The sequence below is a fragment of the Lissotriton helveticus genome, chromosome 9, assembly GCF_964261635.1.
Source record: "Lissotriton helveticus chromosome 9, aLisHel1.1, whole genome shotgun sequence".
Classification (NCBI taxonomy): Eukaryota; Metazoa; Chordata; class Amphibia; order Caudata; family Salamandridae; genus Lissotriton; species Lissotriton helveticus.
In genome coordinates this window covers 952,845,859-952,867,100 of record NC_136070.1, presented here as the reverse complement: position 1 = coordinate 952,867,100, position 21,242 = coordinate 952,845,859, and the positions used below count along the sequence as shown (strand labels likewise).

General features: G+C 45.1%; 1 protein-coding gene across 1 annotated transcript in view; it reads left to right on the top strand.

Moving 5' to 3' along the window:
* The window catches only part of LOC144783082 (acylamino-acid-releasing enzyme-like), a 716,578-nt gene that overhangs the window by 538,751 nt on the left and 156,585 nt on the right, over positions 1-21,242 (top strand). Inside the window, exon 16 of the mRNA XM_078662245.1 lies at positions 10,914-11,002. Coding sequence (XP_078518371.1) covers positions 10,914-11,002 — 89 coding nt within the window. The remainder of the gene's footprint in view (positions 1-10,913; positions 11,003-21,242) is intronic.

The following is a 21,242-nucleotide window of genomic DNA, read 5'->3' as shown; positions in this document are numbered from 1 at the left end:
TATAAACCATGATGTCGTCTGCATAAAGGGATACTTTTTTCCGCCAACCACCACACACAAAAGAGGTAATTTATTTGTTGCTCCGTCCTAATTTTCCCTGTGAATGGTTCAATATATAAATTGAAAAAAGCGGCGAAAGCTGACAGCCCTGTCTTGTGCCCCGAGTAATCTTAAAGCTGGGGGGTCAAACTACCGTTCACCAAAATCCTTGCGGCAGGGGCCCTATGTATCCCCTGTATAGCCCTACAAAATCTATTACCAAAATTATAAAGGCTCAACATAAAATAGAGAAATTGCCAGTTCACCCTGTCGAAGGTTTTGGTTGCGTCTAGAGTAATAACAACTAACAGGATCTTATGTTGCACTGCCAGGTCTATTGAGCCAATAAGTTCATGACCTAGTTGATGCATTTGTCTATCTTTAACAAACCCCTTCTGGTCTTCAGATATCAACTTCCTGCTCACTTTGGCCAACCTAGCAGCGAGAATGTTAGCGTAGGGTTTATAATCATAGTTGAAGAGAGAAATAGGCCTATATGCATCACAAGCTTTCGGATCCTTCCCTGGATTTAAATTTAGGGAAACAACAGCTTATTCTCAAGATTTTGGTAAAGCAACTTTTTCCTCCCAAATCACCGTATACAGCTCTATTAACACTGGGCACAGTAGATCTATTAATTTTATATAAAACTCATAGGGAAGACCACCAGGTCCCGCTGCTTTGTTCCCTTTTCCTTTTTTCATAGCTTCATATCATCCTTTACGAATTATTTTTCCTCATTAGAAAGTTTCACCACTCTCTGTTCCCCAAGCCAACTGTTAAGTTGAGCTAACATGCAGGAATCCTCACTATATAGTTCCTGATAGAAATCCACGAAAACCTGCTCTATCTCCTGCCTCAAACGTAAACTATTTCCTGTTATCTCGCTTATATCATTCTTTACGACTTCTACTTCAAGGCCAAACCTTTCCCGTCACATTTGCTGTGTTCAAAATGTGCTAGTTTACTAGCTTCTCCAAAAGCTTTCACACCCTTGCTTCTAGTATGGCAGACAGGAAGCATTTATATTAGGAGATCTCCTCCTAACTATTTACAGCTGGAATCCCCTCCCATGATGACTCTGTCTTTTGATTACAGTGTCATAATCTTCCTTTCCAGCTCATTAATCTGACTCCTATATACTTTCCTCTTTTGCGCTAGGATATTAATCAAAACCCCTCTAATAAAAGCCTTATATGCGTCTTACACAACACCTTTCGGTGCTGTATTTTGATTGAAATTAAAAAGTTATGTTGACCTTACCATTAATATCTCGATTACAGTCTGGTCATTTAATAGCGATCTATCCGGAGTCCATCTTCTTTCCTGGCTTACCTTCTCCACTATTAATTCTAACACTACACCTGCATGGTCGGACAAATGAGCGGGAAGATGTCTTATATTTATGACCTCTATGTCTAAAGATTTATCTATTAAAAAGAAGTCAATCCTCTTTATACTTCAAGTTATGAAAAGTAAACTGCTTTTCAGTATTATGCCTAGCTCACCAGACATCATAAAGACCAAATTGTTTCATAATGGATTTAATATATCCTTGCATTTTAGGATTAAATCTTGCTTGCCAATTACTTGACCTATCCAGCTGATAGTCCAAAACATCCTTAAAATCTCCAGACCAGATGATTGGATATTGGAATTGCAACAGCTCTGAAGCCAGCATTTGTAAAGGCTCCCTATCATCCACATTGGGCCGATAGTACCCAACCAAGGTGTAATGTTTACCTAGTGTTTTCACAGAAGCGATAAGCCAACTCCCCTTCTTGTCTGCTTTCCAATGGTGAACAGAAATCTCATTATGTTTTTTTATCAGCACAGGAAATCCTTTTGTATGGGAATTTTGATCGCTAGTAATCATCTGCCCAATCGAGCTCTGTTTTTTTGCAAATCTCCACATAATTCGGACCTAGATAGATGGGAGGCCTGTAGAATAATTATTTTGGGCTGGAACATCCTTGAAATATTGAAATATTATCATTCTCCTTCTTCCAACTCTCAACCCATTAATATTCCAGGACAGAATCTGTATGTTATGATTAGTAATGATTAATCATTATATTTTTATTGCAATAGCTGCAGGAACTTCCAGCTTTTAAATATTTCAAGGCAGTAGGACATTTCTTTATATTTTTCCCCCTTGAGCTCCCGACCCGTGATTCCCGCATCCCCCCTCCCAGCCCCCCCTGAGAACCCATACCCTCCTTTCTTGGCCTTCCTAGCCATTTGGGCCTGTCATGGGTGTGGTGAGTGAACCCCTTGTAGTGTAGGGATAAAATGAAAAGGAAAAAAAGAGGTAAGACAAGACAAAACAAATATAGGGGACGCCGAGGATATCCGACCAATACGTGATAACCTCTTAGACTATTTCTCATATCCTAAGGCAAAAACCCCTGCTACATGCATGAAGACTATTGTGTTTATTGCTTTTTAAGTTTTTCCAGCAGGGCATCCGCCTCCTCATAATCCCTTAAATTATTCATTTTGTTTCCTATTTATCACTCAAAGCGTGGCTGGAAATTTTAACTGGGCAGTTCCGCCTAGAGTCCTGAAATCTTCCATTCTTTTTCCTAATTCCCAATGCTTGGTTAAAGTTGCATGCAAGACATCTGATCTGATATATATTTATATTTAAAAAAAATCTTTTTATTAACTCAACAGTAAAGTCACATACATTTCCCAGTTGCCAATTCGAATAGTTGTACAATGCTGTTTCATCGTAGGTAAGGAGAAAATGGTTACAAACATAATACCCCAACATCACATTATTTCCTTCTTTGCATTTCCAGCTCCACTGATGGGGATATACATAGGTTGACACGGTAAACATTCCATTTGCCCCATTTCTTATCCCATTTCTTCGGACAATCACGCAATTTGAATACTTCTGTTTAAGCAATCATGCATTTATCGATTTCTTTCACCCACACTCAGGGAGATGGTGCATCTGCCACCCCCCATCCCTTCGCAATCTCACGCTTGACAAGGGTGCAGCCCCGTGTAGTTAGTTGTTGTTCCACCTCTGTGAGGTCAGTCGGCTCCCAAATATTAGGAAGACCTGGTCTCGGTGTGAGGGTGACTTCCTTTCCTAAGGCATTCTGAATATGGGTCGTGGTGTCCTCCCATATGTGCGTACTACCTGACAGTCCCAGATCGTGTCAAAAAAGGTGGCAGTGTGTTGGCAGCCCCGCAGGCACATCGTATCCATTCTGGCGCCTATCTGCGCTAGAGTAACCCCGGTTAAGTATGACCTATGTAAGGTTTTGAGTTGAATCAGTCTGAAAGCTGGGAGCGATATAGCCAGTGATTCCCTATTAGTAATAGAGTCTATGGCCCGGGAGGGCAATGCCTCCATTGTATGACCCTTTCGTCAGTTTTTTCATTGCAATACGAGGAAACCCACCATCCCATAACAGCATCCGAATTGCACTCTCTATTTCCGAGAAGTACGTATCTGGGACCCAGTGTGGGCAATTCTAAAGGATGTAGAGAAAGCGCAGGAGGGCCAGCATTTTAAAAAGAGCAGCTCGGCCCACCAATGAAAGAGGTAAGGATCGCCTGTGCTTCACATCCGCACGCAGGCGGAATAGTGGGGCTGCCAGATTACGGTCATAAAAAATGTTGGGTTTCGAAGTTATGTATATTCCCAGATATTGGAATCCATCAGTTGCCACTTCTACACAGCAACCCGTAGGGAGCCGAGGGACTAGACCCCGGAGCACAAACAACACCGACTTGATCCAGTTTATGGAGTAACCAGAGTATTTCTCAAAATTCGTAAAGATATTTAAAACCCTGTGGATGGATCTATAGGGGGAGGCAAGATAAAGCAGGATGTCATCTGAATAGAGGGATATTCGGTCATCATGACCCTCCACCCATTTCAGGCCTCTTACCATGACATCCCGCCGTACCCAATCAGCCTACGGTTCCAGCATGAGGGAAAAGATCAAGGGGGACAGGGGACAACCATGTCGGGTGCCCCTTTTTAATATGAATGTTTGAGATCTGTAGTTGTTCACTCGCACTTGACCCTGTGTAGAGCAATTTCACCCAGCCCAGAAACTTCAGGCCAAAGCCCATCCTCTTCAGGACCTCAAATAAGTATGGCCACTCGATAGAGTCAAATGCCATGGAGGCATCTAGGGACAACACCTCTGCGTCCTCTTCCATGTAATCCCATCGTGCGAGTACATTATGGAGGTGCCGGATATTTAGTGCCGTATTCCTTCCTGGCATAAAGCCAGATTGGTCTGGGTGGACCAAGGAGGAAATGACTGTGACCAATCGTGAGGCAAGTACTTTCGCTAGGACCTTAGCTTTTACGTTAATTAACGGAATCGGCCTGTAGGACCCGCAGTTATCAACAGGTTTCCCTGGCTTGCGAATCACTTCTATGGATGCTAGACATTGATCCTCCGGCAGAATCCCTTTTTTGTAGCTTTCGTTGTACATGGCCCTTAGGTGAGGAGCCGTCTGAGAAGCTACCGTTTCTAAAAATTGGATGGGAGTCCTATTTGGCCCCATCGCCTTCCCTGACTGAACATGGCTTATGGCCTTTTGGATTTCATCAACTGTCAAGTCCTCGTCCAGGGTATCTCTATCGGTGTCAGAGAGCGTCTGTATGTCACTGTCGGAGAGGAACCGACGGGAGGTTTCCGCCGTGTAAGTAGTGGATGGGGAATAGATGAGCTCTAAGTGATTTGCAAAGGCTTCTGCAATGTCCCTTGGATGTGTTATTTGCGTGCTGCCATTTAGAATCAGCCGGGGCACCCATCTCTTGCCTTGGTCCCATTTCTCTAGCCAGGCTAGGGTTTTACCAGCCCTGTTCCCTAGTTCGTATATTTTATGTTGAGTGTGGAGTAGATTGGCCATCATTTGTTCCCTAGCGTTAATCTTATATTCCTCTTGTTTAAGTGTGAGGCGGTGAAGAGTGTCTTCCGAAGGTGTCCTAGTGCTGTCAACTTCCAATTGCTGGAGCTCACTTTCTAATTGTACTAACTGCTGGCGTTTCTTATTAATGTATCCCATCTTGGGTGACAATGCCTGTACCTACAGTACCACCTTGAAGGCCTCCCATATAGTGAGCGCCGAGTCAATGGAACCTACGTTTACTTTTAAGTAGATAGTTGTCTGTGTATATAGTTCCTTTTTAATATCAGGGATTTTCAAGAGCCAGGGATTATGGGTGATCGTTGCCCACGGTTGGTGTTCCCAGTGTGTGAGTTAAAACCTTACAGGGGAATGATCCGACATACCCCTCGGCAGGGCATGGGGATTGCGGAAGTGGCCAATTGAAGCTGTGTAGGTCAAAAAGTAATAAATAAGGGATGAGCTATTGTGTGCGTTAGAAACATAAGTGTATTGGGCTTCGTCCGGTTGCAGCGTGTGCCACACATCGGACAGTCCCATAGATGTGGTGAATTCTTCCATCAACACATTCGGCCTCGCCCCCAGTCTCTGTGGGTGTCTGTCTTTTCGGTCGTCCATTGTCATATTGAAGTCTCCCCCTAGGGGTTAGGGTGCCCACTGGAAGGTCTGTTAATATCTTACCCAGGTCTGTCAGTGCCTCCTTACACAGTGCTGGCGGTAGGTATAGTGAGACAACATTGAGCGCCCTCCCCTCCCATTGTGCCTTGAGGACCGCAAATCTGCCCCCTGTGTCCGCCCACATACGTTTCACTATGAGTGCCAGGTTCTTTTTAACTAGGATGCCCATCCCTCAAGACCCTGAGGTATTATCCGCCTGTACCAGGAGTTTGTAGCCCCATCTGGTGAGGGCCTTACTTTTATTACCAACCATATGTGTTTCTTGTAGTAACACCATATCCGGAGCCTGTTGTTTTAGATATTGTTGGACTATTCCTCCTTTAATTTTGTCCCCCATATCATTTACATTCCAGGTAAGCACAGAGAGTGACGCTTTCATTCTACGCCCATCATCTGTAATGAGAAGAATTAAATAGGGACATTTTTAACTTTCTCCGGGCCCAGTATTTCTGAGCTGTGCAACTAGTGTGCAATGGTCTTTCGGTGTGATGCAGGTAAGATCACCTATGTCAGTCCGGTTTCTGATTATCTCCCCCCTATGATCATTTTCTGCATTGGAGCACGCAGATGACAGCATGTAATCAGTAACTTTCAAACTAAACAAACTTTAAACCAAGAAGTTCCCTTCCCTCCTACACCACCCCACCCCCCTCCCGGCCCCCCTGCCTGAGGATTTAAAACTACCCACTCCCCAACTAGGCAGAGTGCCCCCCCCAAAAAAAATAATGAAAGGTACGTGCTGGCAGTCCTCCCCCCTCGTTTACATCTGATTGTCAGCATTTCAAAGTTGTGGGCTCACAGCTCAGCTTCTAAGAGGTCCAATTGTCACGACACACAGCTGGTTAGTAGTAGTAGTTACTATTGTTAACTCAAGTCTGCAAGTATCCCCATTCAAGTAATTCCTATTAGGAACCATCCCACTAATGATCACTTCTCTGTGGACATCACGGACAGTCCGATATTCGAGACGGTGTCTTCTCAGCTGTGTTGTCTCTCCCCTCTCAGCCATGGTGGAATCGCCGCCCGGCTGGGTCCCTTGATTAGACCTGTTTGATCTCTGTCCTCTATATCGATCTCTCCGTTGGCCTCCCACTCTACGCCAGCCCTCCAGCTAGTCCCATGCTTCCTCCCGCAAAGTGAAGAACCATGTCTTGCCCTCAGATTCCACTCTAAGTTTTGCTGGAAACAACATGGCGTACTTCACCTTGCGGTCTCAGAGCTCCTTTTTTACTGCCTGAAAGCTGCGCCGTTGGGCCTGGACCTTGGACGTGAAGTCGGGGAAGAACGTGATCACATTATTGTCTAGCTTAAGCGGAGGATTGGATCATGCCGTTTGGAGGATTGTGTCCCTGTCTCTGTAGTTGATAACACAAGCAATAAGTGGCCAAGGGGGAGTTCCCGGTTTCGGGTGTCCCACTAGCACTCGGTGGGCCCATTCAATGGAAACATAGCTCGATAATCTCTGGGCTGTAGGTGTTTCAATATCAAGTCTTCCACATAGAGGTCTGCTGCTGGCCGTTCAGCCCATTCCAGTACCCCTAGTATGCGTATATTGTTCCTTTGAGCTCTTCCTTCGTATTCATCCAGCTGCTTCGGCATCAGAGCTTGTTGGTTCTGAAGGTCAACAACTTGTTTCCGGAGTTGAGACGTATCTGATTGTAGTGTAGTTGTTACCTCCCCCAGGTCTGTTACTTTTTTGTCCATCTTGCCAAAAAAGTCGGCCCGTAGGAGGGACACCTCAATGTTGACTAAGTCTATGTGGGCCTCTAAGGAAGTGCACACTCCACTTATGGCTTCCATAATGTCGTGGAGTGTAAGGTCGTTTTGGCATTGTGGATTATTTTGAGTATCTGGCGTCTCCGTCAGGGGCGATTCACGTTCTTCCCCTGCTTTATTCCAGGCAAATTTGGCCAGTCTATTGTCGGCATTTACTTTGGTTCCCTTGCCTATTGCCATGACTGGGTCGTAGCACATTACGGCTGAGGTGTCTTGAGAGAGCAGCCCCGGTTTTCGCTGCCGCCTGCCCAGCGAGAGTAGCGCACCCGCTGGCGGCTTGTCGGGTTTCCTGGAATCGGTCTCTCGTAAAGCTCCCTCTTCAGGTGGTCCCACCTCCTACCTCGGTGCCACGCCCACCGAGGATAAAATCTCTTCTATGCCCTGTGGTATGCCAGGCGGTCTCTCGCACTCGGCTGCTGAGTACCCGTAAGGGCGGAGGGCGTGTTGTCTTTCTGGGGTCTATACTTCGCCTGTGTGTTGCTCTCCACTTCCTATCACTCACTGGAAAGTGCACTCTCTCACCCCAGTTTGTGTGAGATCCTCAGGAGCCCAGCTGGCTCATACCTCTCGCCTATTTCAGGATCACCTGCGTCTCAGGTCTTTAGTCTTGTCTCTGTTGGGATTAGTGATCCCCCTCTCCGGGGCCTCTAGACCGACCCCTGTATGTCCACTAAATTTGTTCCTGCACTTTGGGGCTCCCCCAGGTCACATCTAGCGGTAGTAGGGGGAGGTGCGGGGGGAGTCGGCCTGCGATGGCCGGTGACACTCGTGGTGGCCTCAGGATAAGTTTGTTCTTTTAGGCCCAGCAGTCCTCCAATGCCAGGGCCTCTATTACCGGTCGCTGCCGCTCCTCGCCCCAATCGTCACACATCCTTACCTCCTGCAGTTGGTGGAGCGCCATTTCACTGATTCGTCAGGGCTACGTGTGGTCTTGTGGGGAAGAAATCGGGGGCCAGTACTTGGTACATCTGCTCCGGGACCTCCAGTTCAGTCCACCGCCTTGCCGGTGTTATGTTGCTCTGCCTGGATGATCCTGCTGACACTCCAACTTCAGGATTTGTTTGACCCCGCAGGGCCCAGCTCGGCCTTCATCAACCACAGTAAGCGGAAGGGCAGGGGGAGGGATCCCACTCCCGGGGATCTCTGATGAGTGTACAGGCCCCAGGAGGAATTTTCGAATGGGGCCCAGTAGGCTGCTAAAGCCGGGGCCTCGATTTCAGGCCCCCGCGTCTCGATCCTTTCCCCCAGCACCTCACCTCCGTATCTTCTACGGCACAGGGAGCGCAGTCCCGTGCCTCGAGAATTGGACCCGTGCGAGTCAATAAATCGTCATCGGTGGAATTAAGACCCAACGCACATCACAATGATCCCGGAGCTCTCATCGCGGGTTGCCGCAGTTCTGCCATGTTGTTCTCTCCGAGGCTCGGCTGCCCGATATCTACGCTCCGCTTGGAGTTGTGGCGATTCTGCTTTCAAATGCAGGTGGCAGGTGACTGCAGGATTATCTGACCTACAGTAATTCAGGTCAGTATATTGTAGGATAAATAGCGAGGGTTTGGGAGCCTCGCTAACACGCCACCATTCTTCTCGGCTGCTAGTCACGCACCTCCCCATCTGATCTGATATTGAAGGAAAAACCTTCTTTGGACAGCGGCCCAGCCTTTAAAGTAGTATTCTACAGTTTGTCTTTGATTGAATATGTGAGAAAGTTAGCTATAATTCTGTGAGGCTTCGTTTTCGCCGGGTCCCTCCTAAATGGGTCTCAATGTATCCTCTGGATGTCTCGCATGAGATCCTCCTCCAAACCTTCCCAAGCTCCGCTCAATGTTAACACATTGGAGATGAAAGATTTTAAATCTCCTCCTTCTAGGCCCTCTGGGACATTAAAAAAATTATATTATTGTTGTGCACCTTACATTAGTTTCCAAGGTTCCAGCTTGTCTTGGCTCTCTTGAAGCTTATATTTTAGGCTATTAAGTTCTTTTCTGTCCCTGGTGGTCTCTTCCTGCAGATCCAACACCGATGCTTTCAAGACTTGTGTCCTTTGAGATAACCACTCCAATTTTTCTGCCAACCCTTCACAGACCCCTTGGATTTCCTTTTGATTGGTTTGAGAAATCGCAAAGCCACTTTCCCTTCCTCTGCAAGTGATTTCATTATATGCTCTAAGGGGGCTTATCTCGGGGTCTAGATTCACTGGGAGTACATGACCTGATGGATGGCCTCTCCCTCCTTTATCTGTACCAAAAGCTTTTTTCGGGCCAACTGTTGCTGCGTAAGGGTCTTGTTCAGTTTCTTCACCTAAGCCCTCTGCAAGCAAGCATTGATATCGGTTGGAAGTCATGGGTATCCGAGGCATGCCTGGTGCTTCCTCGCCTGGTTTCTCCATCGCTTGTTCAGGGGACGTCATATTAATCCTAATATCTTGGTTGGATGATGCGCCTCTAATTGGCATCAAGTAGTCTGCGGATTTTAAAGAGGGACCACCCAACTTTTGGGTTCATTCAGGGATCCTTTCCTGTAGCTTAAAATATGACCTTAGAGATGGAATGATTCTTGTTTTTTTTTGTTTTGATATTGGACATTCCTGTGTTTAACCTTCACGGGGGGCTTTTAAAGAGGACTTCACCTCTTTCCTTAATATATCTTATCCTTCACCCTTTGAGGATACTAAGGGGGTTTATTTAGACTCGGACCCTTTAATTTTCACCTTAACCTTGACCTGGGAACCTTCCAGTTGCTTCTCGCCAGACTGTATTCCCTGCCCGTGGTTAAGGGCACCCCCAAAAGCTTCAGTACTTCTCAGTGAATATGGAATATCTACTAGGCTTACTATCCTTTTGGCTTTTCCCCCTCAATAGCCAGAAAAGTTTATCATTCCTACCTGAGGAAGGTCTTGTCAGAGGAATACTTTCCAATACTCCACTGTGTGGACTCGACCACCCGCTGCTCTCCTCCGTGAGCTCTGCAGTAGGAACCAGTTGATTTACTCGTGGCTCCACCTCTCTGAGCCCGTCCTGGCATGTTTCTTACGGAGTCTTGTGTCCCCAACAATAGGGCAAACCTCGCACAAGCACTCCCACTGTTTCCAGTGATCCTCAGCGTAACTCCCCGGGCCCTCACCACCCCGAGCCGCCCTTCTCTAAAACGGACAGTCATCAGTAATGCTCGGCAACGAGAGGGTTTCCATTGACTCCGGGGCTCCGCCCACCCTCAACAGCACTCTGTTGAAACCACCCATCCCGCTGACTCAGGTGAGGTCTTCTTGTTGAAATTAAACGTGCCTTGCCGTGTAAAGATGATCAAAAATGTTAGCAGGGTGTTACGGTTGCGGCATTTTCCAGTCTTTTATAGCGGCCTTCCCATTTCGCCTCCTCCTATTCCTCACAGCTCACTCACACTCACTAACAGATGCGCGGACAGCTGCTAGCTGTCCGGCATGTTCTCCCCGATTTCAGATGTTCTCTTGTAATTTGATGTCATGTTTGAAAGGGTACTCTCTGGTTGTCTTACTTCCTTTTCTTTATTTTCAGGTCACCCTCTTGGAAGCTGGCAGCTACTAACCATAGACCGGGATCTCTTGATTGCCAGCTTTTCCACTCCATCCTCTCCGCCAAAAGTGGTATGATTATATAATCACAATTGTAAAACAGTAAAGCAAGTGTGACAACAGAAATCTATGTCTGATTCAGTGAAGACCATGGCTCATTAAGCAAGGTTCCACCACCATATGACATTTACGGTTTAAATTCCAAAAAATGATTGAGTTAAGTTTATGTAAGTGGCTTGTTTTTCACTGTTAACATGAAAAATATGAAGTTGTAGATTTTAATATGATGCCCCTTCCAGGACCCCTGGGGGAAATGTTGGATGGACCTGGTAGCTCCTCCAACTTCCCACGTTTTAGCTCTTTCAATCGCTTTAGGTCCATGTTTGCGTAGCATTATTTTCTTAAGGTAGTGCGAAGGAATGAGTTGCATAGCAAAACTATGATGGGGAAGTAAGGGTGACTGTGAGTATGAAGGTAACACAGTCACCCTTGACGTGTTTTTTGTCTTACTCAGAATCCTCTGTATGTCAAGCACGGACCTGCTTTCTAAACTGTTTGCGAATGCAGGTCTTTGTTTGCTCCTAAGGTGTCTAGACAAATGGTTGCACCTAAAAGTTATTAGCTTCTTAGTGTAAACCTTACAAGCACATCTATATCACTTATGTTTGAAACTCTACTCTGATTCCTTGACAAATTATTTCAGAAGACCCAGTATTTATTCACCCACAAGATGGGTTTGTCTTGTGTCAGGGCATGGGATTTTGCTGCAGTGTGGAAATTTAAATTTTATGTCCATTTCCAAGCACAGGGGCAGTCTTTACTGCTTAAAAGCCAGTATGGCACTTTCTTATTGGAGGCACCCTCAGCAGCCATAGACTGATAAGCTTGATTGGGGAAACTTTGCTGGGGCACATTACCTTCAATCCATAAATGTACTACTACTTGGTTTGACAAGGGTGAGCTTTTGCTAAGTCTAAAGAGTAAGGCTGAGGGGGCTGTCACAATTCAATAGGGGAATTAGGGGAGTCTTAGGGCCTTCAGTGACCAACAGATACTCTGTGTTTCCAAGGAATTCTTTTATTGTTAAATGGTTTTGTCTAGTAGGGGAAAGGGAAGCACACAATAGTCAGACCGTCCGGTCGAAGAGGAATCCTCTTATCTTCACCGGTCCCAAACCACCTCCTGAGGCGAGCTCTTGGTTTCAGAGTTCCTTATAGGGTCTTTGGCTGGTTTCCCAACACTCGACGAGGTCTCCCAAAAAGAAAAAAAGAAAGGAAGAAAACCAAGGGTCAACCAACCGGCTCTTCTACATTAACGCAAGGGAGGGAAGACAGGCTGTGAGGGGAGCACCACGGCTGACCGAGAGTGAAACCCAAGAGGAAAACAGCAGTGACCTCCCGACTGCCTACTCGTTCCCTCCCGGTGCCGTCGCAAACCCAAGGATACGGCCCGGTACCTGTTCCAGCCACCCTCCTCCTGGGGGGTGGCGGGCGATGCACAGAGTTGGACCCCGCCGACGCTCTCTCCAGGCAGCTGGGCCACCGCAGCTTCTCCAGTCCTGCTCCTTTTCTGCGGTCTCTGTCGCAGCCCCAATCCGGGGATTCTCTCGTCCCGCTTGCCTCGGGCAGCTTTACAGCGTCTCCCTTCACTGTCATTCCGGGCTCTTCCTCCTCTCTCCGTCCCGATAGGCTCAATAAGGGCGACGTCATGTACTACGGCTCCGCCTTTCGGCCTGCCTCGGATTGGGTTAAAGGGACCGGCCTCGTCCGGTACCTGTGTGGTCCCCCCGAGGATACCGACAACGAGGTTCACGTGGCAGGTGACCGTTCCGGGGACCAGATATTTCCTATCGACCTCCTCTTCGATCATAAGAAGGTCATTAACGCGCTGTCATCCTCCAAAACCGGTAAGGCCCCCGGCCCGGATGGAGTTCCACTTGATATCTTTGTACACAGCCTGGAACTCTGGTCACCTCTTGTCACTCAGGTTATGGTAGCAGTCACTAAAACTGGTCCAATAGACTCCTGGTCCACTTCCATCTTGCTCCAAATTTTCAAGAAGGGCGAACGTAACAACCCAGCATGCTACAGGCCCATCTCCCTCCTGGATTCCCTGGGGAAAGTTGCTGGACGCCTGATATTGGAACGTCTCCAGGATTGGGCGTCTACGAATAACATCTTGACTGACCTGCAATATGGTTTCCAGGAGGGACTTGGTACCGTGGAGCAGACACTGAATCTAGCCCTTCTGATCGGTAAATATGTGGGGGCTAAAAGTGGTAACCTGTATTTAGTCTATGTAGACCTCAGCGCAGCCTTTGACTGTGTCATCCACTCAAGGCTGTGGTCTATTCTCGGTGAACTAGGGGTTGATCCACCTCTTATCCAACTCCTTCGCGAACTCTACTCAGACGCCACTGCATGCGTCCGATACGGGATTGGCGGTGAACTATCTCCATCTTTTGCCGTTAATAAAGGCGTTAGACAGGGCGTTGTCCTGGCTCCCTTCTTATTTAATCTATATACTAACGGGTTGGAAGTGGCCATGCTCGAAGGGAGCCAGGATCTTCCATCCATTAATCATCGCCCTATTCCCGCGTTACTATACGCTGATGATTCTGTAATTTTGGCCAGAACCTTAAACCAGCTACAAAGACAGCTAAATAAATACTGTCATTTCATGCTCTCTTTAGGCCTAAAAATGAACAAAAATAAAACCTATGTTATGCACATCGGTCCCAGGGCGAAGAAACCTAAACCAGTTTTTATCGCCAAAGTCAGGTTGGAACGCACGAGGGAATATTCCTACCTAGGTATTTTAGTGGACGACAGATTATGTTGGAAACAATCCCTGGTTAGTAAAAAGCTACTTTTTCAGAGAGCAACCTCAGTTCTAGTTTCCTTTTCAAGGAGACTGGGTAAGCCTGCTCCAGTGGAGTTGCTAAAAATTTATCAAGCAAAGTGTCATAGAGTAGCAACCTACGGTGCAGGGGTTTGGGGTTACGCTCCCATTGATACCCTTCAAACGGTTGAGAATGGGTTTCTTAAATATTTACTGGCAGTACCCCAAAGTGCTCCAACATACGGTTGCCACATCGAGCTGGGTATTGATTATTTGTCAGACATTTTTAAATGCCAGCCGATTTTGTTGTGGCACGGTATTTGGACCAAAACACAATGCCATCTAACCTGCTCACTGACAACCGATTGTTTGGCCCTCGCAAACTGGAGTAAAATCCCATGGCTTCTGTACGTGTCCAATTTCCTTAAGGACTTGGACTGTACTTCTTATTTTTTAGAACCTTCCACGATGATAGATATCACCAGGAAAGACTTGAAAAAACTATGCTTAACTCATCTCAGGGAACTACGTCTTTCTAAAGAAATAAGTAAACCCTCAAACGTACAGATCCTATCAGTCCAGACTGCTTTGGGCATTCAACCATACTTAACATTTCACCTAACTTTTTACGAAAAATATGTACTGACTAGATTTCGATTTAATTCCTTCTTCCGCTTAGTTACATTTCCAAAAGAGCAGGACTGGTCACTTAATCCAACGAAATGCCCTTGTGATGTCACATCATCCCAGCCTACGATGCATGTAATATTGTTCTGTAGATACTACGAGCTCCCTCGCAAGTGCTGGATTATTCCCTTACTGCAAAAAAGGGCCTGAGAACATGTCGGCCCGCTTACCTGGCCCTACAGTTTTTGGATTCACAATATACTGCTAAGTGCGAAGCTTGTTTTCTAAAATCATGTTTAAAAATTCGCTGTAATTGCTGAGTGTTCCACTTTACTACATTTTTTTTGTTTAGCTACCCAATGAATTATTGTTAGTATTTTGATTTAAATGACTTCTGTTTTTAATTGTATTTCGACAATGTGATTTTTTATGTACTGTGGTGTTTTATCTGTATACTTTTTATGGTTTCGCTAAGATGTAACCGAATAAAAGTTTTATGACTGACTGACATGAATATCAAAAGGGGGTTCCAGGTCTGGCTTTTCCCCCTCCTCCCGACAAGGTCATTGATGGCCAGGGACCTGAGAGGACATGTCTTCTCGGAGCACCGGGAAGGCTGCCTCTTCTTGACTCGTGTACATCTGTTCTAGTTGAGTTAGCTAGCACCTCTGCAGATACATGTGGGGCAATTGAGATGGAGTAGCTGCCTGCAGGAATCATGGATCCTCCTATGTTCTTAGATAAATCAAGATGGTGTGTCCAGTCTCAGAAGTAAAAAGCTGACGATGCGTGGGTCAATGTTAGGAGACGGAATTTCGGATTTGACGCTGTGAAGCGATATTGCAGGGGTACGCTCTGATTTCTGCATGAGATGGCTTAAAACTTGGTTACCCAGACACTGCCCCACCACTGAATGGGGCTCACATGCTGAAAATCATTGACAATGTAGTGCAAGTAGACCATGTGGTGTCCTAGGTCCTGTTGGTACCGTACTTCAGGTCCTCCCGACTGCATGTTTGGCACTTGTGGTCAAAGGATCAGGGGATGCAGTGTCTGAAGAAAGTACCAGGTTAGGATTTGTAGTTTTTCGGAACATTGTTGCCTGACATTTTACTGATTTCTATTTTATTTTCAAAGTCAAAGCTGTAAAGTTAAACAAGAATTATAAGAGGCTTTACTTTGTGTGTGCTAGGACGACTTTTGAGCATGCATATCTCCTACTATTCACGACATGAGAAGGATGGTCTCCACATGTGACCAAAAGGAGGCTATTCCTTCCACACATGAGGAGGATACCCTGATGGAACCTTCACCTTAAGAAATGCTAAAGTGTGGCCTGTTCCTCAGATATGGCCATATCTGTTCAGTCTGAAGGGTAGTGGCATATCTTAAAATCAGGATTTTGTAATCCTTGCCCTCTATAATTAAGTTATAGAAGATGCTATTTTTATGTTAAGAGTGTCTTATGCATTGTCATACGAAGCCTTTTTTCTTTGCTGTCATCAACCCCCTCCAGCAATATTTTCCAGCAACCCTGTTCTCCTAAATAATCAAATCTGTTGTGGCCCAAAAGAGTTTGTTTATTTTGTCTAAAGCATTGACGTCAAATGCGGTCTGTCTCCTGCATGCAATCTGTTTTACTGAAATAATCAGTAGTGTTATATTCTGTAATAGTTGATTTATTATGTAACCTTTAATCCTGTCTCTTTAACTGCATGTGACATGTTATGTTTCTGTATTCATTCCATATTCTGAACAGAGCTTTGCTCATACAGCATTCGGCACTGATTGTCAGTTGAAACCTGGATACTGCTGTACTAGGATATGATGCTGTGCTGATCAATAAACCTCTTAGAAAATCAAGCCTTTTACTGAATTATTACAAAATTTGGCGATGAGGACAACTATACTCCAGCCATCTTCAGCACAGGAGCGGAGTTTGGACCCATTACTGCAATTTTGAAACAATTTGGAAATTTTTGGACTTTTTACTGGCTGTTTATTTGATAAAGGAACCTTTTATTTTATTCCACTGCTAGGAATATTGTTTCCACAAGGAGTTCCTTTTATTCAGAGTTTTAAAGGTATTTTGGACTCCTTTTTACATCGTGTACATCATTTAACTTGCCTGTTACCTGCAACTCGATGTATGCTGCTTCTCCATTCTACTCGTCATAGTGGCTCACCTATTTCTTAGCAACCATTTGTTTATGCTGACAACGTTCTTCTCATCAGCGTTGGAAATTATGCTCCTGCTGCCTGGTAACCACTGACAATACTCGCATCTTCACGCACAGCAAACGTCTCTGAACTTTGAAGAAACGTCATTACACAGCGTGAAAGATTATCTTTTGACGCGGGTGAGCAGGACGAAGGAAAAGGAAACGTCATCGCGCAACGTTAGAGGTCATCACGTGACGCGAGTCACGCATCGTGCGACGTGCCTCCATTTTGTTTTGTTTTTTATTTATGTGTTACCTGGCAACCGTTACACGGCATTTCTGTTTAGATAAACACGAACATCTTCATCATCGTTCAGCGCTTCCAAATTTTATTGATGAATATTGGCGCTTGCAGTTTGGTTGCCGATTTTGTTGCGCTTGAACAGTTTGGCATTACTTTTGATGTGTTTCTCTTCAATTTACTATTAAGATCTATGAAAAGTTCCTAGCAGCCAGACTTATTGGAAGACATCGTGGATTTCTTCTTTCATTCCAACATCTATAAGTACATTGACAACTCACAATTTTAATTTTGTTTTATTTTTTTTATTTTTTTTGTGTGTTAACAATTGCTAACTGGAATTTATTCATTTCTTTAATTGAGTTTATTTTCTCTGGAACAATTACTTTGGGCTTATTTCACTGTGTTATATTCTAGTTTATTTTAAGCCTACTTTGTATTACTTGTCCACTGTAACAATGCAGTTTGACCCTCCTGCTAAGTTTTTACAGATCAAGGGTGATCCTCCCATTCCTTGGTCAAGGTGGAAGGAGGAATTTTTCAATTATATGAGAGCTATAGATGGAGAACGTATGGGAGCAGAGAGAAAAAAACTATTCTACTGCACTGTTTAGGGTCTGAGGGCCAGGAGATTTCTAGAACTTTACCCCAGTTGTCAGTTCCTACTGGTAGTGGTGATACTATGAATGTTTATACTGAGGACCTTAGTAGATTAGAGAAAAGATTCAAACCCACAGCTAATATCGCTTTAAATCGTTTCAAATTTTACACTAGAGCACAAAAGCAGGAGGAATCTTTTGATGATTTTCTCACTGCTTTAAGAGCTCTAACCTTGCATTGTAATTTTGGCGCCATGTCCGATGAAATGATCAGTGACCAGATCATTGTTCGTGTTAAGAACAAAAAGGTTCAGATTGAGGTAAGCCCTGAACTTGTTATGACAGGAAGAGTGCACCTTCAAGGTAAGGGCTTGGATGATAAAGCAAAATTGGTGTTTTATTCTGTACTGGTGGCCCGGAGAGAGATCTGCAAGATGTGGGTGGCCGCAGACCCTCCCTCGGAACTAAATTGGTTGAGAGCAATGAGAACTATAGCCAGGCTAGACGTGGTGGATCGGCAAAAGAAAAGATGTAGATTTTGGACTCCTTTTCTGTTATGTTTTGGGTGATGGGGGGGGTTTAGGTAAAGGTAAAGGTTTAAAGAAACGAGTCCTATGATTAAGCCTTTCCAAATCGGTGGATACCAGGCTTGAGGTAGACCGGACAAGGTGGTGTACTACCTCCTAAGAGCCAAACAATCCTATTATATGAGATGAAGCGCCCAAGGGTGGTATCGTAAAAACAGGGGCGAGGAGAGGCGAATGAGGACAAAAAAAAAAAGTTCAGGATAAATCATGGTGCATAGGTGACCCTAATTTGGAAGAAACTATTGTCATCGCTAAATCCACTGAAATGTCAGAAAAATGGATGGATATAGTAGTTAAACAAAGTTCTAACTCTAGTAAAAGCAATACAGAAGAAGAAGTATGCGTTGTAAAGCCCAAAGTGGATGGCAATAATTTTATTCCTACACAAGTGAGAACAAAAAATGCTTATAGTGTCAATAACAGAAGAACAGATTTTACTAATAGTTCTGTGTCATGTTTTAGGTGTGGTAGTAAATCACACATTGCTTCTTTCCAGGGTTGTCCTGCTCTGAACAAAACATGTAACATTTGTGGTTGGTTGGGACACTTTAGTAATGTTTGCAGAGAAAAACGTTATAATGCCCAATTGCGAACAGGACAATCACGTACACCCACTAACACTGTTACTCCTACAAAAGTATCTTCCATTAGCGTTGTTGAGGATGTAAAACAGGACCTTGACAGAGGTTATGTTGTTTCTATTGTTCAAAGTGGGTGTGTAGTGTTAACCAGTAAGAAATCCCCCAAATGTGTTTTTCATATCTTTACTATTGCTATTGAGCTTATGGTGGATTCTGGGTCCCCGTGGAACATAATTACTAAGGAATACTTTAATGGAAAGTTACAAAATGTGTGTGATATTTCTAACATACAACCATCGGATATAATAGCAGAAGGATTCAATGGGAACAAGATTGGTAATGAAGGATTTTTAAAAGTTCCGGTAAGTTTTAGGGGAAGGTTAGCTCACATCAAATTATTCATTGCTGTGAAAGGAGTCAATGTGCTTGGTTGGCATGACCAATGGGAACTTGGCATCAAATTAAATCCACGTGCCAAGGATCCTGTCTCTCTGTGTAGTGAGCAAGAAATGATAAATACTATTTGTTCTAGTGGTGAAGGAAAAAGTGATATCTCATTTTGAAGCAACAAGTTTGACAAAGTTTTCTGTGATTAGTTAGGGAAATTGAAAAACTTTGTTAAACAAAATTTAAGAGGGGTTCCTCTAAATGTTAGAGATGAGTTAAAGGAAATGTTAAATGATTTGCTGAAGGACAACATTATAGAGCCCATTGAGTCATCAGAATGGGTTTCGCCCATAGTTTTGGTGCGGAAGCCCGACCAAAAATTGAGGGTCTGCATTGATTTGAGGTCACTTAACTCCAATATTATCATTGATTGTCATCCTCTTCCCAACATTAATGAGCTTGTTTCTCTTTTTGATGGTGCGCAAATCTTCTCCACTTTAGATCTTAGGACGGCGTACCATCAAATTGAGCTTACTGAAGAATCTAAAAAATATACAGCCTTCATCACTCCTATGGGACTTTTCCAATACAAAAGGATGCCTTTTGGGTTGGCATCTGCCGCCTCTGTTTTTCAACGGGTTATGTTCCAAATTTTTAGAGACCTTGATATGTTTGTAAAGTGCTTTCAGGATGACATCTTGATTTTTTCAAAAAATGAGGTAGAGCATGCTTCACACTTAGATGAAGTGTGTAGTAGACTGGAGAGATATGGTCTTACCCTCAAAGCACACAAATGCAAACTTTTTAGGAAATCTGTTGAGTACCTGGGCCATACATTATCGGGGGCAGGTTTAATTCCTAAAAAATTAAATGTGGAAGCCATTCTCAGTGCTCCAGCCCCTTGCTCGCAAGGATCTTCATTTTCAGACTCTGACCTCGCCCATACTATCTGCAGCCGACTGCCTTGTAGTACGATCCACCTCCCTCAAGACCCCAGTCACCTGTGTTTTAAACTATCGTCCACCTCAGCCATGCCCCGACTTTCTCTCGGCCTTTCAGAACTTACTGGCCACCCTGGTAATCAACAGTGCCTCTGTTCTTGTTTTGGGTGATTTCAACTTCTGGCCTACCGACCCTGCCGAGTGCTCTATCTCTAAAGACTTCACTCAACTGCTCCTTAGCCTTAACTTTACCCAGCACGTCCAAGGTCCAACCCACATTCGGGGCCATATCCTCGATCAGGTGTGGACACTTAATATTCCCATGTCCACCCCTACCATCTCGCCCTGTTCCTGGTCGGATCATTTCTTGCTCGCTTTTTCCCTGGATCTGAGCCATAAAACATCACGTCCTCTCCCCAAAAAAACCAGGACTAGGAACTGGCATAAAGTCGACATCCCTTCTCTCTGCAACTCGCTAGTTGCCACCTGCCCTGACTTTTCGGGCTCGGACCCTCACTCCCAGGCTGCCACATTAGATCGGTGGCTTACTAATGCCTGAGACCGTGTGGCCCCCTTTAAGCGAATTATCATCAACCGCACCCATAATGCCAACAAATGGTTCAGCCCTGGCCTCAAGGCTAAGAAATTAGAGTTGCGGCAGGCTTTTCGAGCCTGGAGAAGAGCATACTGCCCCACCCTCAGACAGCACTTCATTACCGTGCTCAATGAATACAAAGTAGCCATTCTGACAGCCAAAACCGAATACTTCACTGGGCGCATCCTAGCTGCAGAATGTCAGCCTCGTGAGATATTTTCCACCGTCCACGAGCAGGCATCATCGGACAGAACCCTACCCAAGATTCCCCCCTCTCAGGCTCTATGTGACTCGCTTAACGAGTTTTTCATTGATAAAATAGCCCTCATCAAAGCCAACATCCCCCCCTTCCCTCACCTTCACTCCCCCCAACCCCCTGACAATAATCGATCCCTTACCTCCTTCCCCCCACTCACTAGAGAATCCTTGTCCCTTCTGCTCAGTCGTGTCAAGTCGGGCTTCCCGGTTGACATCGGCCCGGCACGCATTCTTCGTCAGTTCTTCTCTGTGTGCCCGTCCTCCGTCCTTGCTCTCCTGAACAATTGCTTTACCTCTGGCTTTGTTCCGGCTTCCTTTAAGACTGCCATTATCCTCCCTATATTAAAAAAGCCAGGGGCCGACCCCTCTTCCCCTGCAAATTACCGCCCTATATCCCTCCTCCCTTATCTGGGAAAATCCCTGAGTCCCATGC